The sequence below is a fragment of the Phaethon aethereus genome (genome assembly GCF_964289735.1).
Source record: "Phaethon aethereus genome assembly, chromosome: 4".
In the NCBI taxonomy this organism is placed as follows: Eukaryota; Metazoa; Chordata; class Aves; order Phaethontiformes; family Phaethontidae; genus Phaethon; species Phaethon aethereus.
Window position 1 is genome coordinate 53,642,076 of NC_138578.1, and position 22,584 is coordinate 53,664,659.

The 22,584-nt window shown below is 42.8% G+C and overlaps 1 protein-coding gene across 2 annotated transcripts in view; it reads left to right on the plus strand.

The window, feature by feature from the left end:
• The window catches only part of DLC1 (DLC1 Rho GTPase activating protein), a gene marked incomplete at its 5' end in the record, with an annotated part of 221,093 nt that extends 206,665 nt beyond the window's left edge, over positions 1-14,428 (plus strand). The window contains 10 exons of one of the 2 annotated variants that reach the window (XM_081998808.1): positions 2,318-3,744; positions 4,918-5,094; positions 7,045-7,204; positions 7,433-7,631; positions 10,041-10,254; positions 10,653-10,767; positions 11,634-11,855; positions 12,572-12,789; positions 12,965-13,138; positions 13,667-14,428. In XM_081998808.1, the coding sequence (XP_081854934.1) occupies positions 2,318-3,744; positions 4,918-5,094; positions 7,045-7,204; positions 7,433-7,631; positions 10,041-10,254; positions 10,653-10,767; positions 11,634-11,855; positions 12,572-12,789; positions 12,965-13,138; positions 13,667-13,787 (3,027 nt within the window). In that variant the 3' untranslated portion in view covers positions 13,788-14,428. The remainder of the gene's footprint in view (positions 1-2,317; positions 3,745-4,917; positions 5,095-7,044; positions 7,205-7,432; positions 7,632-10,040; positions 10,255-10,652; positions 10,768-11,633; positions 11,856-12,571; positions 12,790-12,964; positions 13,139-13,666) is intronic. The other variant, XM_081998809.1, reaches the window with a different exon arrangement.
• Positions 14,429-22,584: the final 8,156 nt, after the last annotated feature.

Here is a 22,584-nt window from a genome sequence, read left to right on the forward strand (position 1 = left end):
AAATCAAAGCAATATATTTACAGAATACATCATCTACTTTTTAGAAAGTTTGCATGTTTCCAGGGAGCTCAACAGGAATTAAAAGCATTTCCTGAATCTTCAGGATCCCTGTGGAGCATGGTGAGAAATAAGAGACCACCTAAAGTAATTTCAGTAAGGTAGTACTGACAGAAAGCTGAGTTGCTGGTGTTTGCTGGTAAGGTACCACTCAATAGCTGTCTTGAAACTATGTGTGTGTCCTAGGAGGGATGAGTAGTTGATACTGTCCCCTGGGATATGACAACTGCAGATAAAGATGACTGAGCTAAGGCAATACAATGCTGCCCTACCCTTAACAAGAATGCATACAAATGCTCTGAGGTTGTTTACGAGGAATTAATCCCCTCTTTCCCTATCTGTTTGTGGTATGTTGGAAACAGCATCCAAGCTCCAGAAGATAACACTCTGAGGCAGCGTATGTAGGTATTCTTTAAAAGTAGGACTAGACAGCTGGATTGCCGTTTATGACCGCCAGAAGATTTCTCCTCCTTGTTCCTGAGCCTTGTTAACACTGGAATGATCAGTATTGCTGTTAAGAGTTCAGACCAGACCCGACTTCAGGTCCAAACCCTAGATCTTCCGGAGTCTGGACATTACCTTTTGTTTCAGTCCTTCCGGATTTTCATTCACCACCCATGTTCTGGCAGATGGCCTTGGTTCCTATTCCCTTTTGTTGTTGACTTCATTAAAATCAATACTTAGATTTTAAAGCTTTTTAACGCGAGGGAAAAATCGTGCTCACAGAGACATATGTTTCCTTATGTTTGCATTGACCTCTTTGCAAATTAAGATCACTTTACTGCTCCCCTTTCTCCAGTCAAACCACGTTCACCACCAAACCATCATTATTATCCATTGGCAGTTTCAGGTGACTTTTTTCCTTCTGAAAACTTTTAATAAGCAAGCCACTCCTCTTAGATTTCATCTGAATCATGGACAGAAGTAGTTTGTAGTAGTTGGGAAGCAAAGAATGTGACGCTTGCTCTGTCTTATGTGTGTTTGGTTCTAAAAAATAAATATGGTGTTTCACGTATTTTCCTGAGCTGATGAAATGTGCTATAAAAAAACCACAAACCTAAAAACTGGGAGAGGATCAGGAGCTAAAGTATGCGTAAATAAAATACTTGAAATGTGAATAATTTACTTGTTTTTCAGAGAATAAATATTTGTGTTCCTGGCACACAAATAGTTACAATTTGAGGCATGCTTGTGTGTTTGTTTTTAAATTAAAACAATCTAAATAAATGAGGTGAAATTCATTGAGCTGGGTGGCAATTAGTGTTTCCTACTCTGAACACCAAAGGTTATGTTGTAGTTTCATGGTGTTGTATTAAGATATCTTCATTGGTTTTATTCTTCCAAGATGAAATTTTCCAGATATTTGGAAGACCAAATATGTCAGTCCCCGGATCTTTCCCTTTCAGTATTTAGATGAAAAGATTGGAGGCGTAAGTGATGTACGTGTAATTGTGCCCTCAGGCATTACTCATACATCAGACATCATCAGTGGAGATGTTATTTACAATTTACTTACGTGCTATACTGTCAGTGAGCTCTTGCTTCTCGCTATCTGTGAGTGTTAAAGTTTGCCTGGAGCGAGACTGCAGTAGAAACTTCACAGGACATTCTTAAAATGTTAGCTGTTAGCCTGTGGGAGGAAGAGTGGACCAGGTAAGAGCCTGGAGGCATCTCACTCTTGCAGTGCAAGAGTTTCTTTTGCTATCTCATTAGTCACAGTGAGGAAACCGTTCAGACTTCCCGAATGGGTAAGGATTTAAGCCGCTATGATTCTGAACGTATGAGAAACATCTCGTAATTGCAAAGAGGAGTATAAACACACAGCCACTATCAACAGAGTGTAACTTCGGAGAGAGTCCAGAGGGACCCCAACGCCTGACTGACTCCAGTTTAAAATTTTATGCATGCTAGGAATTTCCATTGATCTGAGGGCTCTCCACTGTGACCAATTAATTAAAAGTCTATGGATACTAAGGTTTTTAGAAATGAGCAATTTAAAGCAGATTGGATTGTTTGTTTCTTTTTACGAAGCATGTATCTTTTGTATTTAAAAACTGTTAAAATATATTGCCTGCCCCATGTTATCTTTTCCTGTGATGGGCTTTATGGCCTGATCTTCCTGAAGTAAGACTTTTTCCACTTTAAATTCAGTGAGAACAAGATGCGTAAAGCAGTTTAGCTGGCATTGTGTTTAAATGCAACCGCCTTTGCTGTTCTGGCAGTTTGCAAGCAGTATTTTCAGGGTTCTTCTCCCTTGCAGAGCGAAGATTCAGATGAAGATGAACCTTGTGCAATAAGTGGCAAATGGACTTTTCAGAGGGACAGCAAGAGGTGGTCAAGGCTTGAAGAGTTTGATGTGTTCCCTCCAAAACCAGACTTGAATACCGCCTCTCCAGAAGCTCCTCACCTTACTAACGCGGCAAGCCGTGAAAGTGTGCTAACAGACCTCAGCGAACGCCAGGAGGTGGCTTCCATTTTGAGCACCAGCAGCACCAGCAGCCACCAACCAACCCTGCAGAGCGAGGCATCTACCACCAGGACGAACTCCGTCGTGAGCGTTTGTTCATCGAGCAATTTCGTAGCAAACGATGACTCATTCAGCAGCCTGCCCTCACCCAGGGAGCTGAGTAGCTTCAGCTTCAATACGAAAGCCAATGAGAAGAACGCCAAGTCCAAAACAAAGAGTCTGCTCAAGAGAATGGAGAGCCTGAAAATCAAGAGCTCTCATCATGGCAAGAGCAAAGCTCCTTCAAAGCTTGGCCTTATTATTAGCGGCCCCATCCTGCAGGAGGGCATGGATGAAGATAAACTGAAACAACTTAACTGCGTGGAGATTTCTGCCCTCAACGGCAATAACATCAGCCTCCCCATGGTACGAAAGAGGAGCGTCTCCAATTCCACCCAGACCAGCAGCAGCAGTAGTCAGTCTGAGACGAGCAGTGCCGTCAGCACACCTAGTCCCGTCACACGAACACGCAGCCTCAGTGCATACAATAAAAGGGTGGGCATGTACCTGGAAGGCTTTGACCCCTTCAACCAGTCAACGTTCAGTGATGTGATGGAGCAGAACTTCAAGAACCGGGGAAGCTTTGCAGAAGATACAGTGTTTTTTATCCCTGAAGATCATAAGCCTGGCACTTTTCCCAAAGCACTCTCCAATGGCAACTTCTCCCCAACAGAAAGCAATGCCTCTGTGAACTGGAGAACAGGGAGTTTCCATGGACATGGCCATCTCGCCCTCCGGCGGGAAAACAGTGGCGACAGCTCCAAAGAGCTGGGCATGGGGAAAAGGCGCAACTCTTCCAGCTCGGTGAGCAGCCGCCTGAGTATTTACGACAACGTGCCAGGCTCGATCTTGTATTCCAGTACGAGTGACCTGGCCGACCTTGAAAATGAAGACATATTCCCAGAACTAGACGACATCCTGTACCACGTCAAAGGGATGCAGAGGATAGTAAACCAGTGGTCAGAGAAGTTCTCGGATGAAGGGGACTCTGACTCAGCGCTCGACTCCATCTCCCCCTGCCCTTCCTCTCCAAAGCAGATCCACCTCGATGTAGATAACGATCGAACAACACCGAGTGACCTTGACAGTACAGGGAATTCGCTGAACGAAACGGAAGAGCCCTCGGGGATGCAGGACAGGAGGGACTCTGGGGTGGGCGCATCGCTGACACGGTCCAGCAGGTGAGATCATGAGCACTGGGAGCTGGGGTGGCCCCCCAGTGAGGTCCCCTCCGGCACGAGTGGCTCTAGAGTAGCTGCACCACACTCGGTTAAAGTGCGGTAGAAGTTGTGTCCACTCAAGCGCGCATGTGCTGTTCCCATCACATCCCAAAACAATTATAGGTGAGGGAAGTATGTGTGCCAGACTTCTAGACAAGTGATTCCCACACTTTGTAGCTGCATGTTTGTGTGCTCAGCCTGAGTTGTCATTGAAAAACAGCCCTCTCGGCAGGTCGGCGTTAGGAGCGATGTTAAGGCAGTTTTGGGGGACGGTGATTCTTCAAACCGAAATGGTGTGTGGGAGGGAGGGAGGGGGACCTCAAGTAGGATTATTCACTGTCAGAGTTGGCTAGGAGAACCGGTGTATGAACCAGTATGGTCTGGTTTGTGTCAGTGTGTAGTAAAAGCCTTGACTTTTAGACTGCTTCCAAAAAATTGCACTTTTCGGTAGCAGGCTGTTTCTTAATAGCATGCTAGGGCATTCAGTCCGCAGGGAAAATGAGGTTTGTTTACTTTCTCTTGATCGCTGTAGCACAGAGGGGGACGGAGGGAGCTCCAGTGGCCTCCCAGTTTCTGTTGGGAGTTTTACCATGGGATGGATGACTATTCTGTGTTGTGAATAGAGCAAGGAGTTGAACTCCTAGCTTTGTTTCCAGTTTTCCTTTAAAACTGGTGCAAAACATTTAGGGCCTGGTTTCTGCTGTTAGTTAGTTGCGCGCAGCTGCTTGTATAAACTTAATGGGACTTTTAGAACTGCTTAGCTCCCGTTTGATGGGTCTTAAAATCTGAGCTGTTTTTTCTTGATGGAGCTTTTTGATTCCCACTGCCTTAATACTGAAAGGCCTTCTGAAAGAGGCCGCTGGAGCCCTCGGAGGGTGTCTGATAGGGCAAGACCGCGCAGCTAACGCTGAGCCGTGGGTCCGCTCAGAGCGCACGTTTCTAGCGGAAGCACCTGCACGTCCTGCGTGGCAGCGCGTGAGGCAGCGATGCCGCCGGCCGACGCCGGCGACATCTCAGGAGAGAGCGGCTGCCGAGGGCAGGGAGCTCAGCGGTACGTTGGCGGTAAGCCCGGCGTGTATCTTGCAGGGGCGTTTCGGTGACCGCTCCTTGCTCTGTCCCCCGTCTTCTCTGCAGGCACCGGCTGAGGTGGCACAGCTTCCAGAGCTCCCACCGGCCCAGTCTCAGCTCGGCGTCGCTGCAGATCAACTGCCAGTCCGTGGCGCAGATGAACCTGCTGCAGAAGTACTCTCTCCTGAAGCTGACTGCCCTTCTGGAGAAGTACACGCCTTCCAACAAGCACGGTTTCAGCTGGTAAGGGCGCAGCGCCGTGTGTAGACAGACAAGCGCGGCGGTTGCACTCGGCCTAAGCAACTTTTGGAAAGATGGAACGAATCCCTCTGTCCCTCTTTTTCCATATTTGCACCTCTTCCTCCAGCCTGCGCCGACGGTGATTTGTGGTTTCCTAAGACAGGGCTAAAATCACTAACCCTTTACGTAAGTGTAATCTTATTAGGCTCGAGCAGTATGTTTACAGGGGGCATGTGAGGAAATAAAAGCAATGACGTGCAGGCCAGCTTCCTTCACGGGAAGGTGTCCGCTGTCCGTAGCGAAAGAAGGACTAGTTGTTTATTGAGGCAGTTGTGAGCAGTGGCACAAACCTCAGTAGATCTGAAGAGGCTTGCTTTTCTTCGGTTATTCTTAAATATTTGCATTAGTTTATATAAATGATGTCATTAAGTAACGTAAACTTCCTTTCATTCTAGTGTCTTATTAGCCAAAAATTATCTCCCCTCTTTAAAGCACAATAAATCTACCACTCTAATCCAGTTAACTTGTGGAAAGGATGGGGGGGGGCGCGGGGGAAGAAAGGTTCGGAGAACCGTGGAGGTTTTTTGTAGGCAGCAATTTCTGCTGTGGCCAGGTGTTTGTAACCCAGTTGGATGTTGGTGTTTTTTTTTTTTGTCGGAAGAATGAAATAGAAAGCTCTTTTATTATTATACCTGCAGTACAGCCTGTGTAACCTTCAGGATGCAAAAGACGCAATAAAATTTTTCTTCTCCCTACCACAGGCCAGCCTCCTCCCTTCCCCAGGAGTCATAGAGAGTATTTAGCTTCAGCATCAAAGTACCTCCTGTTCAAAGGCTGTTATTATGTCAGCCTTTCTAAATACAGAAGTTGTTTGTTCTGAAAGACAGAAATAAGTATTGACCAGTTATCCCTGCATGCCTCAGATTCTCAGTGGAGATCGCAATGTGTTTTTTCACATTCCATTGGCATGTTTTTTGACAAAGCAAGTATTATTCATACGTATATCAATAATGCCCTAAACTTAACTATATGGCAATACAAATTGGTTCTGTTTTATTATGTAACAGATTAGTCAGCTGTAAATCTTATGCACTGTTTGTATAGCTGCACTGTATACTGAAATGTTAAATAAGTCTCCCTGTTTTCCAGGGCTACTGTGTTCCTATTAGTTGTGGCACTGGACACTAGCTTTTCTCCCTGTTTAGGAAAATTATCTCAATATTTTCACATTTTAATGGCTTTTTTTTTCCCTTTTATGAAACCAATACACTTGGGGACTGGGGGGGTAAATCATTCTTTTGTATTTAGTAACTTTTTCCTTGGAGCCCTAAGCAGATGGAAAGGCCTCTCATTGAAAGTGGAGTGGGAGGTGGGGGTAACAACAGTCACTGGCTGACAAGGAGGGGGGTCCCTCAAAGGGGTTGTTTATAAAGCTGAAGTTTTTAGCTGACAAACTCAAATGTATTACATCAGTTTCCTGCTGTTATGCACACTGGTGGGTGGTGGACCCAGTTTGAGGACTTTGCAGAACAAGTAGTTGACATACAAAAGCTCATTGTTCAAATGCCCATCTTTTCCGAAACCTAAAGGAGCAGTGTTACAAGGGGTCACTGACCACAGGATTTATTTTGACTCTTTTGCAATTCAATCTGGCCCCTGCAGTTTTACCATGTAGCTTTTGTCCTACTAATATTGATGGAGTAGCACCACATTAATACTTACAGGCAGCATACTGTCCCAAATGTCAAGCCTTTCCCTTAGAGAAGCTCTGTTTGCTGTCCTCTCCCCGGTTCCAGCCTTGAATGGATTAGCTAATTATTTATACTGTTGCTACTTTTCATATTACTAAAATGTTTTCCTTATATTCACTGACTTTCTGAATTACTGGAAATATATATGGTAAATGGGAAACAGAGGTTTAATTTAATTTTGTCATTCCTTTTGCTTAAATAGGGCAGTACCAAAATTTATGAAGAGGATAAAGGTGCCAGATTACAAAGACCGAAACGTGTTTGGAGTACCACTGCAGGTCAATGTCCAGCGCACAGGGCAGCCTCTTCCACAGAGCATTCAGCAAGCCATGCGGTACCTCCGCAACCACTGCCTGGATCAGGTACTCTCATCCCACACACACGCAGCACCCAAAACTCAGCCTGCCATTAATTTTTCTTGTTCCTGGGTCAGACTGAAAAATAGACTCAAAACAGGACAAAATAGAAAATTAGTGCAAGGAAAGCTTTCCATGAAATTAGAACCCATACATAAGAAGCTGAAGAGCATACTTAGATCTCAGATTTGCTGGACTCATGGTAAATGTATTTACCTTTCCATATGTATTTAGGTTGGACTGTTTAGGAAATCTGGAGTCAAATCAAGAATTCAGGCTTTGCGTCAAATGAATGAGAATTCAACAGACAGCGTCAACTATGAAGGCCAGTCTGCTTACGATGTAGCAGACATGTTGAAGCAATTCTTCCGTGATCTCCCTGAGCCTCTCATGACCAGCAAACTCTCCGAGACCTTCTTACAGATATACCAATGTAAGCACTGAGATTTCTATGGCTAGATGGCAAATGGTGATTTATGTAGCAAGGGTGGAACTTTCTAGTAGTGCTTCTCCGGGCACTACACATGTTGCATATGTTGATCTTTCTTTGCCTTTCTTCAGCAGCCCTTATAGCTCAGGCTGCCTCATAAGGAACTGATTTTTGATGTTCCAGTTGTGTAACAATTTACAGTACAAGTTCTTTTCATTTCACCTTTTTCTGTAGTTGGGGAACAAGTATAAATCCTCCATCACTTGCTATAAAGTTTCTTCCCTTCTCTAAGCACACTAGATATTACGGTTTGAAAATAAGCCACATAGGATGTGGCTAGATAGAGGAGCCGTGCAAACGCTACACAAGCAGTTTGGGGCTTTCAAGGGGATAGAAATCCACTAAATTACTGAGGTTTTTTTGTAAAAGCAAGGCTGCCAAAATATTTCTATTTTCTTATAATTCATGTTCTTCTATCCTTCACCACAACTTTTGAAAACAACCTTTAAGTTGAAAGCTTTTCTTTTACTGACTTGTAGCTACTTTAGTGATAGGTACCATAAACAGAAAATGCTTAGAATAAATCACATCGAAAATGAATTTTATCAATGCACGTGAAAAGAAATAATTAATCTTTCTGAGATGGCAGGTTCAGCTCTACCAAGGGGGACATTCTCTTTTGTGAGCTAGATAAGTTGAGTTCTGTATAGACGGTAATTTTGTGCTGGGTCTTCCCAAACAACACGTTGTCTTTCAAAAGTTTTCTTCAGCATTATTTCGCTGGGAATATTCTCACTTTATAAAAGGGCCAAAGATGAATTCATGTTTGGTGACCAGAACTCCAAAGCATTTTGAATTATTCATGGGGGTCCAAACTGGACCAAAAGTGGTCCAAAATTCATGGGTGCGCTATGGGCACCTTACTGATCCTGTGGTTTCTCTCCCTAACACCACCCCAGCTCTCTTCCTGCATATTCTTCTCATGGTAGCACAGCTACAACAGAAGTTACTGCAAAAACACCTTCTTTGAGCCCTTGCTGTATTTTGTGCCTTCCTTATGATGATGGTTACAAAAAGGTTACAGGAACTTCTTTCAGAGCTCCATAGGCAGAGGTCACAGTTTGAAATAAAAACATACATACCATTATTTCAGTGCACGCATTTTTTTGTGTGTGTTTGGATTCCCAAGAAGGTTTATGGAGAAAATTAATCAGACTGTCTACTTCGGTGCATATCAAACAGCAACACTTCGTGGGTTTAGTGCCAGAAAAAGTTTGACAGAGCATTGCAGAAGTATCTGTTCCTTTTGCAGGCAGTAGGTCTGAGGAATCCCCAGAGGTGGTTGGGAAGTATTATCTCTGTGTGAAGCAAAGAACCTTAAAGCAGCTGTAAATTTTGCTTCCTTGCAAAGGACAAAATTTCCCTTTGCTTTGGTGTTACGCACTAGGCTGCACATTGGAATTGTCCACACGTGTCTTAAATGTGCTTTCAGCTGATTGATGGGAGAGTATGAAAAACAGTGGATTTTTGCTGAAAGTTGCTTTCTAAACTCACCTGGTAGCCTTACAAAGCTGCTGAAGCCCAAAGCAAATACCAATTAAATACCTGGTTAGCACCACATGTATTATGAGATGTGCAGTGAGGGTGGTGTGGTGCTAATGATGATATAAATGTTCCAGACTTTGATGTTGTCTTCAGAGATGGCTTTTTGGAAATCCCATTCTAAGAAGCAGATGTGGTCTGGGTTATTTCATTTTTTTGTTCCCTTCAAGTTTGGAGGAGAGGGCCTTATGTAAAGACACACATCAAATTTTTCCAATGGCTGTTTGTTGTTAGTAACCAAGGAGCTGTTTAATGGTATGGGGCTTCACAGCGTTGACTTTCTTTTTCCACCACGTGACTTTGAATGATCTGCTCAATAAAGCAACCCTCTGTGTTTGGTAAAGGACTTTCTGGATATTTTATGACATCATTGTTGAAAAGGTTTGCTAGCCAATTTACTTAATTAATTCACCTATTCTAGATTGTATTCATGTTTTGAATTTCTTTGAAAGCCAGAGAATTTCTAAATTGGCTGGACTGTTTGCTTGTTCACTGCCTGACTCCAGGCTTCTGTCATTTTAGTGCATCTGCGGGAGCATGTAGCTGTTGAAATTAAATCTAAAATTAACTCTGGCCTAGGCACAACTTCTTCTTGCTTGCATTTCTTGTGAGGCAGGAAATAGCTGAGGGTAGTTAAACTAGTGGGTTAAAAAAAAATTCCTTCATGATTCCTACGAATGGTATGCATCCTGAAGGAAATCACTTCAAACTCGAGTCAAATATTTGAAGCTGGAGTTTGCTTTGGGATGTATTCATGCTGTGTGTGTGGAAAATCAATGGGCTCATGAGAGAATTACTAATATTATGCAGATGTGCCAAAGGATCAGCGTCTCCAGGCTATCAAGGCTGCCATTATGCTTTTACCCGATGAGAACAGGGAGGTCCTCCAGATTCTTCTGTATTTCCTGAGTGATGTCACAGCTGCAGTGAAGGAAAACCAGATGACACCAACAAACCTGGCCGTCTGCTTAGCACCTTCCCTCTTCCACTTAAACACTCTCAAAAGAGAGAATTCTTCCCCAAGGTAGGTCTCTGGGGAGCAGGGCTCATTGCTGCTGGTCCCTCACCACAGCTAGTGGCAATGTGCAACAGACACTGTCTAGCATTGACCCCACCAGTTGTGATCACCTCAGAGGGCACCGGGTGAAGAACAGTTATGGGATCCTACCTCTAACAAAAGTTAGAGATTTGTTAAAACATAAGCAAGTTCATAAGAAGGAAGAAACAGGGGGGAATTCCAAAGAAAAAGTTTAGAGAGAGTAGCGAGGGACGTCGGTAACACCCTGCCACAATTTGGCCCTAGGCAGCACTGCTCTAAATCGGCAGCAGACTGGGGAGTCCTACTATTCTTTTACCAAGTGTCTCTCTTGCTCTGCATTACATAATTGGATTTGTGTGTGTGTGCTCTTTTCCCCTGTGAAGGGTGATGCAAAGAAAACCAAGCCTGGGAAAACCTGATCAGAAAGACCTAAATGAAAATCTGGCTGCAACCCAGGGGCTAGCTCATATGATTGCTGAATGCAAGAAGCTCTTTCAGGTAAAACACCTGTTTGCAAAACTGATGGGTGGAATATGGGCCAACATGGCTGAGATCTGCTGTATAATGGAAAACTAGGAATGTCTCTTTATTTGAATAAAGTTTAATAGATGATAGCTTTGAAAAAAACTTTGCATCCTGATCTGGGTGAATTAGAAGTGGTGCCAGGAGAGTTGTTTTGTTGGCACTAAGTCATGAGGCAGTTGTGGGGTTTATGACATTTTTGTTACATCTGCATTTGAAATATGTTTTCAAGCTCTTACTGTGCAGCCATGAGGATCTGTGAACTTCAGCTCTAATTATAAAGCAAGAAGCTATTTCCATGAATTTCAGTGCTTGTTTTGTACTTGAATTCCCAGGAGTTAGCAAGACTGGGGCGCAAAAGCATCCTGAAATGTGACACTGTCAGACCATAGGTTGAAGGGTCTATAGGGACTAAAGCACGCTCCCTCTAGGCCTGGGATGCAGAACCAGACAAGTCATGAGTCCTGGTTTTCCTCACTGCCATCGAATCTTTTCAGAGCCCACAACATTGGGCCTGTCTCTTTCCTTGCGCCTGACAACTGACCCCTCCTCGTTCAGCCTGCAGCTGTGCTGTGGGAATGGATCTGAGTTCTGTAGCAAAGAGGGATAGTCCACAGAGAAAAATAAGATACCCCATAACTGAGGGACTAATTTGAGTTAAATCAAAGTCACAAACTTAATTTTGGCATTTCTTCACATTGAGTGCTTGACCTGACACGTACGCGTCCCACCACTTACAAAACTAGTGTACCCATCTTTCTGTGGCTATCGAGCTGCTAGATGAACTCTGTGATTTGGAGAGAGAGCTGCAAGAGGATGATTTCTCCCTTGTCGCCCCTCAGATACCCGAAGAAATGAGCAGGGGCCGGAACTCTTACACGGAGCAGGACCTGCGTCCCCTCAGCCTGGAGGAGCTCCGGGGGGGCAGCAGCACCGCCGAGCCCTCCGACTACCACTGCTACCTCCAGGACTGCGTGGATGACTTGCTCAAAGAGATGAAGGAGAAGTTTAAAGGCTGGGTCAGCTGCTCCACCTCGGAGCAAGCAGAGCTGGCCTACAAGAAGGTACGTACCCCGTCCCTCACTCAGCCACAGCTCTGGCTTTTAGCTCACCTTCTCTAATATAAGCAGGCTTTTGACACAGGATGTTACAGAAGGTTCAGTGCACACCTTTACTTTGCAGATAGGTTTAAGAAAAAAACGCTTAATCTTCTGACATAGTTGCATGTGTCTAAAATCCACATGTCTTTCAGCGGTGGTCAGCTAACATGCACTGATTTGTATTCTTCTGTTTGTCCAGCCCAGGAATGTTAGCTGTACTGCATTTACATGCCTTCGCTTACACGTGCAAAGCCTTTACAGGCTCAGTGAAGCCTCCAAGCGCTGTCACTATGCAGGTAGTAGGGAAGAAGTTTCTCAGCTCTAATCTTGCACAGCTCAGAGCTAGCAGAGGGAGAATTGTTTCAATGAGATTTAAGATATTTAAAAAATAAACTTGGAAAATTAGAATATTTTTCTGTAGCATCACGATTTAATAGTGGCACATACTGGAGAAGATAACTGTAAATTAAAAAAAATTTTGAAGTCAGCATGCAGATGCTTTTGGCTGTTAGGAAAACAACCTTAGTCCGAGCTTACGACAAGCTTAGTACAATATATACATATATATGTGTGTATTTAATTTGCTGTATTTAGCCAACACTAAAATAGAAAGGAAAAGAAAGCGTAAGGAAGAGTACACTCAGAAGTGTAACTGAAGACTGTGCTGATATTTCCCCCAGGTTTGTGAAGGTCCTCCACTCCGGTTATGGAAAACTACCATTGAAATCCCAGCTACGCCAGAGGACGTTTTAAATCGTTTACTTAAAGAGCAGCATCTTTGGGATGAAGATCTTCTAGATTCAAAAGTAATCGAACCTTTGGATAGTCAGACAGATATATACCAGTATGTCCAGAACAGCATGGCACCTCATCCAGCCAGGGACTTCGTAGTCTTAAGGTAAGACTTTTATACACGATGGTGTTTATATCCTACACATATGGCAACCTTGCCTACAATTTCTGTAGAATGTAAGTTATATAGGTAAATAACTGCTTGTGTATGACTTGAAAACTTACTAGATGTTTGAATTGCTTTTTATCAAAGACAAGACTTTTTTGCTTCTTTTTTTTAGAACATGGAGGACAAACTTCCCCAAAGGAGCTTGTGTGCTTTTAGCAACCTCAGTGGACCATGACCGTGCTCCAGTGGCAGGCGTTAGAGTCAATGTGCTCCTGTCTAGGTATCTGATTGAGCCCTGCGGGTCAGGAAAATCTAAACTTACCTATATGTGCAGAATTGATTTAAGGTATGAATTTCCACTTTGTCCTTGGTGGTAACTTTTCTTGTATAGTTTCCATGTAGTCAGCACAACATTTAGATGGTTCAACAGGCTTTAGCTTGGCCAGTAGTACGTACTTTTCAAAGGCACGCACATAGGTCTCTGAGACATCACAGAAAATTGGCTTCAGTGCACATGTAACAGCAGGTGTGGTTTGTTGCGTTAGAAACCTCCAGTATGCGCTCCACCATAGCTATTGGTGTATAATCCCATGCCTTCCTCTAACATATATTTGGATGTAAGGATATGTTAATTTTAGTATTAAGTTAGTAAAGAAAGAGGAGCAAGTTCTTGCAAAACTTCTCATAACTTTTCCTCACTGTGGCAAACTTGTTTTTCAGCAAGTCTATATCTTAGTAAGGCTGAGCTGAGCAGCAATATATAAGGAGTCTTCCTAGTCAGGCATTTAACCAGCTAGATATGTATTTGGCTCTAAGAAAATGCGTGCAAAGTTACTGGTACCTACTTCATCATTACTTTTTCTCCACGCATCAGGGGTCACATGCCAGACTGGTACACCAAGTCTTTTGGACACTTGTGCGCATCTGAAGTTGTCAAGATACGGGACTCTTTCAGTCATCAGAGTCTTGAGGGCAAGGAAGTAAAATCCAGGTGACTACTGAAGAGGAACGGCCATGCGCTCCACACCTCAGCAACCCAAAACTGAGGCTCGTCCCTGCAAGACCGGATTAGTGTACCACCTGCAAGTCATGTCATGAAGAGATGACAGCATGAGAACTTGACTGTGAGCATTACTATAGGACTGTGGCCATACCATACACTTTAAAGCTGCTTCCTGTCTGTGTAAGGTCTATAGTGTAGGCCTCGACTGGAATACATAGGAGAACTGTTTAAAAAAAAGCAAAAAAAAAAAAGTATTGTACTATTAGATGGTTTGAATTGCTTCTGAGAAGCAAAATTCTTTAAATGCAAATACTTAGCTTTATGTACATACCCATGTCATTTTATTCATAGTGCATTGAGGGACTGGTGTATCCACTGGAATAGTTGGTACTCTTCAATGTGTTCTCACTGAGATAAGCAGAGAAAGGTTTGCACAGAGATTAAAGTGTGAATGAGTGTGTTAACGGTTGAAAGGATAGCAGAAGTCGAACTTGAAATGTGTCTGGTACACTGATAGGCAACCAGAATGGATTTTAGTATGCTGGATACAGTTCAACCTAGAATGGGACTCCGCTGTGGACCAGGAGTAGCCATCCTTCCCATGTGCCAGTTCTGCATTTTCCTCAGCTCTAACCTTGTTGAAAACCCTAAGCAGATGTTACAAGAGGCTTGCTCTGATTACTGTCCACTCCTTATCCAGATGATCTTTCAGGAGTGATTAGCAATTCTATAGCAATTTTAAGTAAATATACTTTTGGGCAACATAGCAGCTTAGAAATGAAATGGCTATGCAACAGTGAAGAGAGCCAGTAATGTCAATTGTTAATTTGCCAAAAAAATGTTTGTTGCTCTTACTTGCTTACTTGCTCAATTAGCTTTTATGTATTTTACTGTATTCTAATGGCTCAAGAGGAAAAAGTCAACACTGGAGTTGCGGTGTTGGGAGGTGGCAGGACTCCTGTAGCAGCAGGCGGGGTGAGGTGGCTACGAAGTCGCACGAGTTCTCTCCCTTTCTCTCCTTCCTTTGCCTGTTCTCCAAAAAGCTGCACGTTAACATGAGCAGAACCTGGATGTAAGCAATTTGGAGGGTTATATTTGGGGGCAGAGAGGAGGGTGAGGTTTTGTCTTGGGTTTTGTTGGGCTTTAAACCCTTTGGGATATTCCCCCCTCCTTGAGAATCAACTTGTATGAACTGTAGGAAGTCTTGAGGTCCTCTGGAAAGGTGTCTTTCTGTAGGTTTTACTGTAAAGGTAAAGATTTGCTTTCGAGGTGCAGTATTAAGTGGTAAATGTATTTTGTGGCTAGGGTATGAATGAGTTGCAAGATGGAATTTTGACTGAGACTTTGTTACCATTGTCAGTATTATTTTAAGCTTTTTGATGAAGATTTTTTTATTATGGCAAATAATGTAGTACTTCCAGTAACAATGTTCCTCATGAGTAGGAAAACCTTGTATATTCTTCTACATCAAAAACTTTTGAATTTGTAAAATTGTATGTTGTACATACCATTCTATTGTAAACATGTATACTTGCCCACAGTGTACTGTCAAACATAGATAAAGCATGATAAAGATTATTTAAAATATACCTGTATTTATACCTCAGAATATTCTTTTTGGGTTTTTGTACCTCAAGTATGTTTTCTATTGTAAATGTGCTTTACATGACTGATCTACGTGAGAGAAAGGAAAATGTTTAACTTGCTATAGATGTCTGTACAGAATATACTCAATCAGTGCACTATTAAATGTTTAAAATTGGAGAAGCGTAATGGTTTTTATTTTATTCTGCATTCTTCCTTCTGCTGTCATGCCCAGAGGAGGAGGCATTTTTCTTACCACCAGTTCTTTACATAGTACTACCAACTGCGTAGCCACTCCTGCCTTCTCCCAGGCCAATATTTTTAGCATTGTTAAAGGCAGGTACCAAAGCAATTTAAAAATTTTTGGAAGACAAGCCTTCATGATGGCAGACAACTGGACAGAAATACGCCCCAGTCAATACTTTAATGCATTTAACAGGAAGAAGCAGCCTCCTTTTTGCTGCTGTCTTGTGGAAAGTTACTCTCTAATTTAACAGGGAGCAGAGCAAACTCCTACTTGATAGGCAGCTGTATGCGATGCTGAAAAATAATTCACCACTTTCTTATTTTCTAGGGGGAGAACGAGGGCATGACGCGTTGTGGAGTCACAGGTTTGCTTTCAAAAGTGCAAGTGTGAAAATAACTGAAGAAAGTTAAAGCACATCCAGCGGTGAAATGAAGCCAAGGAGAAGGCCAGGAGGATATACAAACAACTGACTAAGGTGAAAAGCGAAGCCAAAGATAGCTGTTAATCCAAGCAACTTTAAAGTTTTTAAAACCCTAGCCAACAGAAATATAATTTGGGCATCTGAAAGAGGATTTTTGATTTGTGAGGCTTGTCTGACAGAGTAGCTGGAAGGACGCCTGCCGCTTTTCAGTTCCCAACATCGTCGTGTTCTCTCTCCACTTGGGCATCCTGAAGTCCCAATCACTATTGCTTCCCACTATGTTCCCCGGGGAGCAGTGAGGGATGATGCTTCAGAGTCCGGCAAAAGCAAACCTCTTGCTGTTGTGGTACGAGTTCTCACATACCAAAGAGTCTTTCGGAGAACCTTCCTGATACGAGACTGTGATTTGTTTGGCTCTTACAGGATCTTTTTTTTCTTTCCAAGTCAATACTCAAAATAAAACTGCACAATTTAAAAAAATACCAACAGGGTTGTTCACAGTTTTGGGCCCTTGGAACAACCAGCGTTGGAGCTAATGTGTTTTTCTCTGCAATGGTGGTTTTGTTTGTATTTTTAAGCACACTAATGCACGACAGACTCCTTGGACACTTCCAAGGATTCACTCTGCATTTTTCTTAAAGTGCATTTAGGTTACTTTCAAATCAGCATTTTCCTGAATATCTCTAAAACATGAGTTAATTTTGACTCTTCTAAATAGCCTACAGCTCGTGAACATTTGCTTTCTTGGCGCCTTCATTTGCAGGTATCCGCATTGTAGCTGGGCAACAGAATGCAGGTTTCCATGTCTCTGTTTCTTGTCAGATGTCACTCACGGTGGCACTGGCTCTTGCTCAGACACTCTCTTGCTTTAAGCAGTGGTTGCCACAGAGGAGTGCAGGCTGGGACCCCCACTCAATTCTGGCAGGGTGCTGGTATGGCTAACTGTGTACGTGTCATCCCCGGTGCGGCACGGGTCCAGCCTGCTGCGTGCTTCAGTAATGCTGAATTTCAGTACTGCTTTCTAACAAGTTCAAATGGAAAAAGTCACGTTTTGCTGGCATGACTCAAGTAATGCACTCCACAGTTAGATATTTATGAAGCTGTAAATAATCGGTGGCCGTCATCTTAAAGGCCAAAAGTCAAAGTCGCTAACACACACACGCAGTCTGGGAAAGTGAGACTGAAACGATGCAAAACAGTACCTCTGCAGGTTGGTACAAGACCTTGAAAAGAGGAGGACCTAGCATTCATCCACAGTAGCCTGTCCCAGGAGAAAGCTGATATGAAAACAGCATCCATGACTTGGGCTACGTAATAAAAGGTAGATATTTCCACTTAAATGTGATACGCAAACCTTCTGCTAAGTGCTGGAAGCAGTGTCCTACAATCACAAGGAATGAAATCAAGATACTGTTTTAATAGTGCAATGAATTAAATTTACAAAGACAAAATGCTAATTCCTTTGCCTATGTTATAACATAAATTGTCAATACAGCCATTGACCGCATCTATTATACAAGGCAATAGTAGACATTTCTGAAAAATTACTTTCAGCTGTTTCTCATCTGTCAACCCAGAGCTATTTTATTTCTCTAGCAAGGAAAGGCATCAATGTCTAAAATAATGACTAGCATAGCACTGGAGTTGAAGGTGAAGTACTGTTCTTACTATTGATGTTAATATGCAACTTTTGCATCCATGCTTCTTTCGCATTGAGCACTATCCATCCCAAACACTTGAGGCTTGCTCCCTTTCTCCTCTTCTTTGCACCGCCTTACTATATTTTCCTGTATTGCCTGAGGCATCCAGAATGCTCACAAGAAATGAATTTCCAAGCTGAGTCCAGAGACAAAGAGCAGTGAAGGATGGGAAAGAATTCAAAGAAGGAGAAATTCCATCAAAAGAGGTTTAGGTGCTGAAGGGGTACACTTATACAGAAAGATTCAATACGCATAATCTGGCCACTAGACAAGAAGGATGTAGTAAATGTCTACGAGCACTGGAAGGTCATAAAAACACAGAAGAGTTCGAACAAGCTGAGTGGGTGTGTAAGTTGGGTTAAAAATTTGTTAATGGAAAATTTGAGGCAGAAGAAAAGGAAAAGGCATTTTCCACACAGCAAGAGGTCTTTGAGGCTGTGGGACAATCTCTCTCTGAGAAGTAGCAAGAACGTGCAGGCTCACACCCTGGAATCATTCGTGCGCTACCTTCCATAAAGCATCATGAAGACCTAAAAAAAGCCCTCTCTTCATTATTTGACATGATTACAGGACTTAAACGCCACCAGTTTTCACCTGTAAGTGTCAGGTAGTGCTGCCTTACTGAGTAAGAAACAATACAGTGTCAAAAATAAAGTTACAATCGAGTAACTCAGTTATTTAGGAAGTTGCTAACGACCCAGTCTTTCTTTCTCTAGGAATTCTACTGGAGGTTGTGAAGTGCAGTTTGCTTATGTTTTATAGAAATGGGCATTCATTTAAATCAGAAGATGCAGTGCCTCCCCACTATGGGCCAAGAGTATGAACATCAGCATGGGGAGGCCACCAAACAACTGGGAGAGTCTTTTGCTTTTCTAACATTTACACAAAACCCAGCGAGATCTATAACTGATAAGCACAATTTCCCTATCATAGCAGCAATCAAATCCATTATTCCATAGGCTCAATTTTTTTTTTTGTTACTAGAAGGAGAAGAAAAACCCCTACAGTAAGTATGTTCTGCATGCTTCTCCAGGTACCAGTCTTCTACTAGTCACTAGCTCAAGTAATAAAAGAGTGACGTGGTGGGTCTGAACATCACAGTTTCTCCAGACATTTCTTAAGGCTTTATAATACTAAAAATGGAAAAGCCCCTTGGAAACAGAATTCTCAGTGAATGAAAAAATATTACTATTCCAAAAATCAAACATTCAGAAGGTAGAATGTTAAAACTGCCAGTGCAGTAACTTACGTGTTCCAAGGAGTGAAATTAAAGATCATTTTCCATGTTATGGTGAGATAAGCCCGTTATAAGCATAAAGACAGGACAGTATAGCCAAGATGGCTCTGGTTTGAGGGGGCTTGTGCCTCATTTATAGAGAAGTTGGAAGACTGTTAGCAAATAAAATAGGAATTTCAAGAAAGGGTGGCCTCAGTTAAATCATTTGAGTGTCACTTTAGAGAGCTGTCATTTTTTTAAATAAGCCAGCTAGTAGTAGAAGTAGATCATGTTCATAACACAGCTCAGACCAAGATAGTGTGCAAGGTGTGGGTAATAGAGGAAGGGTTCTTTCTTCTAAAAGGAACAAAAGGACACAGTTGGCCAAACGTTTCTGACATGCTTAGTGGCATAACAGTCTGAAATAGCTATTCAAAACAAACGGGTCATCTGGTAAGGATTCTCCTTTGGTTCAGAAATGGTTAAAAGAAAATAAACTTCAGTCAAGGCATTGTTGTGAGCTGGTTAAACATGTAATCTTCAGCTAGGCTATAATTCAAGTTTATAGAAACACTGAAGGTATGATTAGCGACGTTCCTATAGGCCACTTTTTTACCACCTACCACTGGGGAAAGTTGTACAATAGAGCATATTTTAAGTAGTCCATTTAAACTTTTGAAAAAGAATGCAAAGATACCAAAATATTTGTTTTAACTCAATCAGTCTCCAGCAGTCTCTCCTCTTTTCATTTCTCTAAATACCTGCCAGCACCACAGCAGCACAACAGAATGTCTGAAGAGCACACATGGGTTTTTTCACTGACCTATAGGAATGCTTTTTTTTTGTTGTTGGAACATAAAAAGAGTTTAGGGAATTTTGCAATCTTTTCCTTTAACCTTTCTAAAAGGTACAGTCCTTTCTACCGCTGCCCACAGGATGACCAGTCTTATTGAAGCCTTTGTCACCTGTAACATTTATCAACTCGGGCTTCTAAAGCATACAGCAAGTATAAAGCATTCAGTAATAATAACACAAGTAATAATCCAAATTGATTTTGAATATCCCACCTCAGTGACATGCCTACAAAGCTAGAACTACATTAAAATCATCACTCAAGTAAAAGCGAGAAAATGGTAAAACTTTACTACTCATGAACAATTTCATTCACCAGCAGATAACAACAAAAATTGCTTTGTGATGCATAGAAAAACAGTTTTGAAAGCCTTGCTAGACCTTCTTAAAAAGAAAGGGCGGTCCATTAAGGTAATGTGTCTGGAAAACAGCATCTTCCTCTACATAGACACTATACTCCATTATCTAGCACTGGGAGAAGCACATACAGGATACTGAAACTGTGAAATTCTTGTGCTGCCTCCTGTAAATCCTCAGCAATGGTGAGGCATCCACCTCCCAGTGAGGGGAGAAGCAGGTGAAATCAGAGGATGTTTGGTCTTGCACGGTGAGAACTGACAGTGATTCTCTTCCTCAAAGGGCATCCCGTCTCTGTGCCACACTTTCACAGAATCACAGAATCGTTAAGATTGGAAAAGACCTCTAAGATCACCAAGTCCAACCATCAACCCAACACCACCATGCCCACTAAACCATGTCCCGAAGCACCACATCCACACGTTTTTTGAACACTTCCAGAGATGGCGACTCCACCACCTCCCTGGGCAGCCTGTTCCAATGCTTGGCCACTCTCTCTGTAAAGAAAGTTTTCCTAATATCCAGTCTAAACCTCCCCTGGCACAACTTGAGGCCATTTCCTCTCGTCCTATCAGTTGTTACTTGGGAGAAGAGACCAACACCCACCTCACCACAACACTCCTTTCAGGGAGTTGTAGAGAGCGATAAGGTCTCCCCTCAGCCTCCTCTTCTCCAGACTGAACAACCCCAGTTCCCTCAGCCGCTCCCCATCAGACTTGTGCTCCAGCCCCCTCACCAGCTTCGTTGCCCTTCTCTGGACACGCCCTGGTACACACAGAATAGAAACACATATTCCTAATAATGCAGGGCTTCAGTTAAAGTGAAACAAACTGCATTTAGAAAGGGTCATAACCACTCGTGAATTCCAGGACCATAACGGTGCACTCAGCAGCAGTAACGCTACACAGCGCTTGGTCTGCAAGCTCCCTGATTTGGCTTTGGAGGCCTCTGAAAACACGTTAAATTGTGTTTGAAGGCCTTTTAAGAATGACCTTGAGCAATTAGAAAAGTAGGGACTTTTCTAGCTAATGTCTGAGCCATAGTCTAAACAAAAAATACATTCACGTTTGCTTTCTTCCCCTTTTCAGCCTACGACAAGAATAAATGCTTGTGTATAAACATAGCATATAACCTTCTAGGTAAAGCGCTCGCCTTGTGGCGTTAGCTGCAAATAAGATCAGGCAGAATAGTTATCGAACGGGGTTCAATTCATCAGACTTATTGGACGGGGGGAGGAGGAAAGGCTATGCCCTGAGCATCCTACAGGATAGGGCAAGATCGATGAGGGAATGAATGACCCGTCAAGAGCAGTGATGGAGTTCAGAGGCCCCGCCGCTGAGGAGCACAGAGGTTTTAGCAGGCCAGTCATGGCTAACAGACCATTAGGCATGTATTTGATAAAAACCTAAGCAACTGGCAGACCCCGGGGAGTTCTACTTGTGTAAAGTTTTAGGCTTGGGTAGAACCGTATCCCCAACTTACTGCTAGAAACAGAGTCCAGACACACCGATTCAAAATTGCATCAAGTTGTCTGAAGAAAGAAGGCAAAACAAGCTGCTTTCTGGCACCATGAGCTCTGTTACAGAAGTAATTATTTTCAGTATGTCATTAATATGTGGAACTCACTAATAGTCTTCAGAGGTGGGTTTTTTGCAGAGTGTGGGGACGAATATAAAGGATTTCAAGAAGTTCCTGTTATTTTTCTCATGCCTCAATTTCTGCACTAGCCACTTGGGTTTACCTCTGGACACATTTTTCACAAGAGCCTGCAGGAAGTTTCATGTGCTGTTTTCTGAACAGTCTTGCAATGGTCACTGACAGAGAGAGAGCATTCATTTAAACTCATCAGCAGCACGATCTGGGGCATGACACGACACTTACTGTGCTCCTGTTTATAATGCACCGTGCAGAAAGGCAAACCCAACATGCTTTTCTTTTTTAATTACTTGAAAACTGCTACATATTTTTTACTGTTTAAACAGTTTATCTCACTGATTTAGAGATTTTCTATGAGGCTTTATATAACTTTTTTTTTTTCCCCCCCAAAAGCTTCTTTCCTGTGCCTCCTCTTCCTCTCTTGTTAAACTGCTAAAACAGTTTCCAGGGCCAGCCACTCTCTGCAGTGGTTTGCTGGTTTCTGATGAAATAGCTGCTGCCAAATTTTATAAAGAATGTTCCCTGGGGCACAGAGGGGAGGGAAGTATTCTTCACGGCCTCTGTTTTCTTCCCATATTGTTTAACAAACAAGCAAACTGCCCTGCAGTCGCTCTGACCCCTACTTAGACATATCCCTTTCAGGCAGCCACACAAATGAACTAGGAAGGAAGTGCCGTCACGGCCCTTAGAAAAGATAGAGGGAAATAAAGGCAAACATTGTGTGTCTAAACAAACAGGCTCACTCTGCTCTGCCCT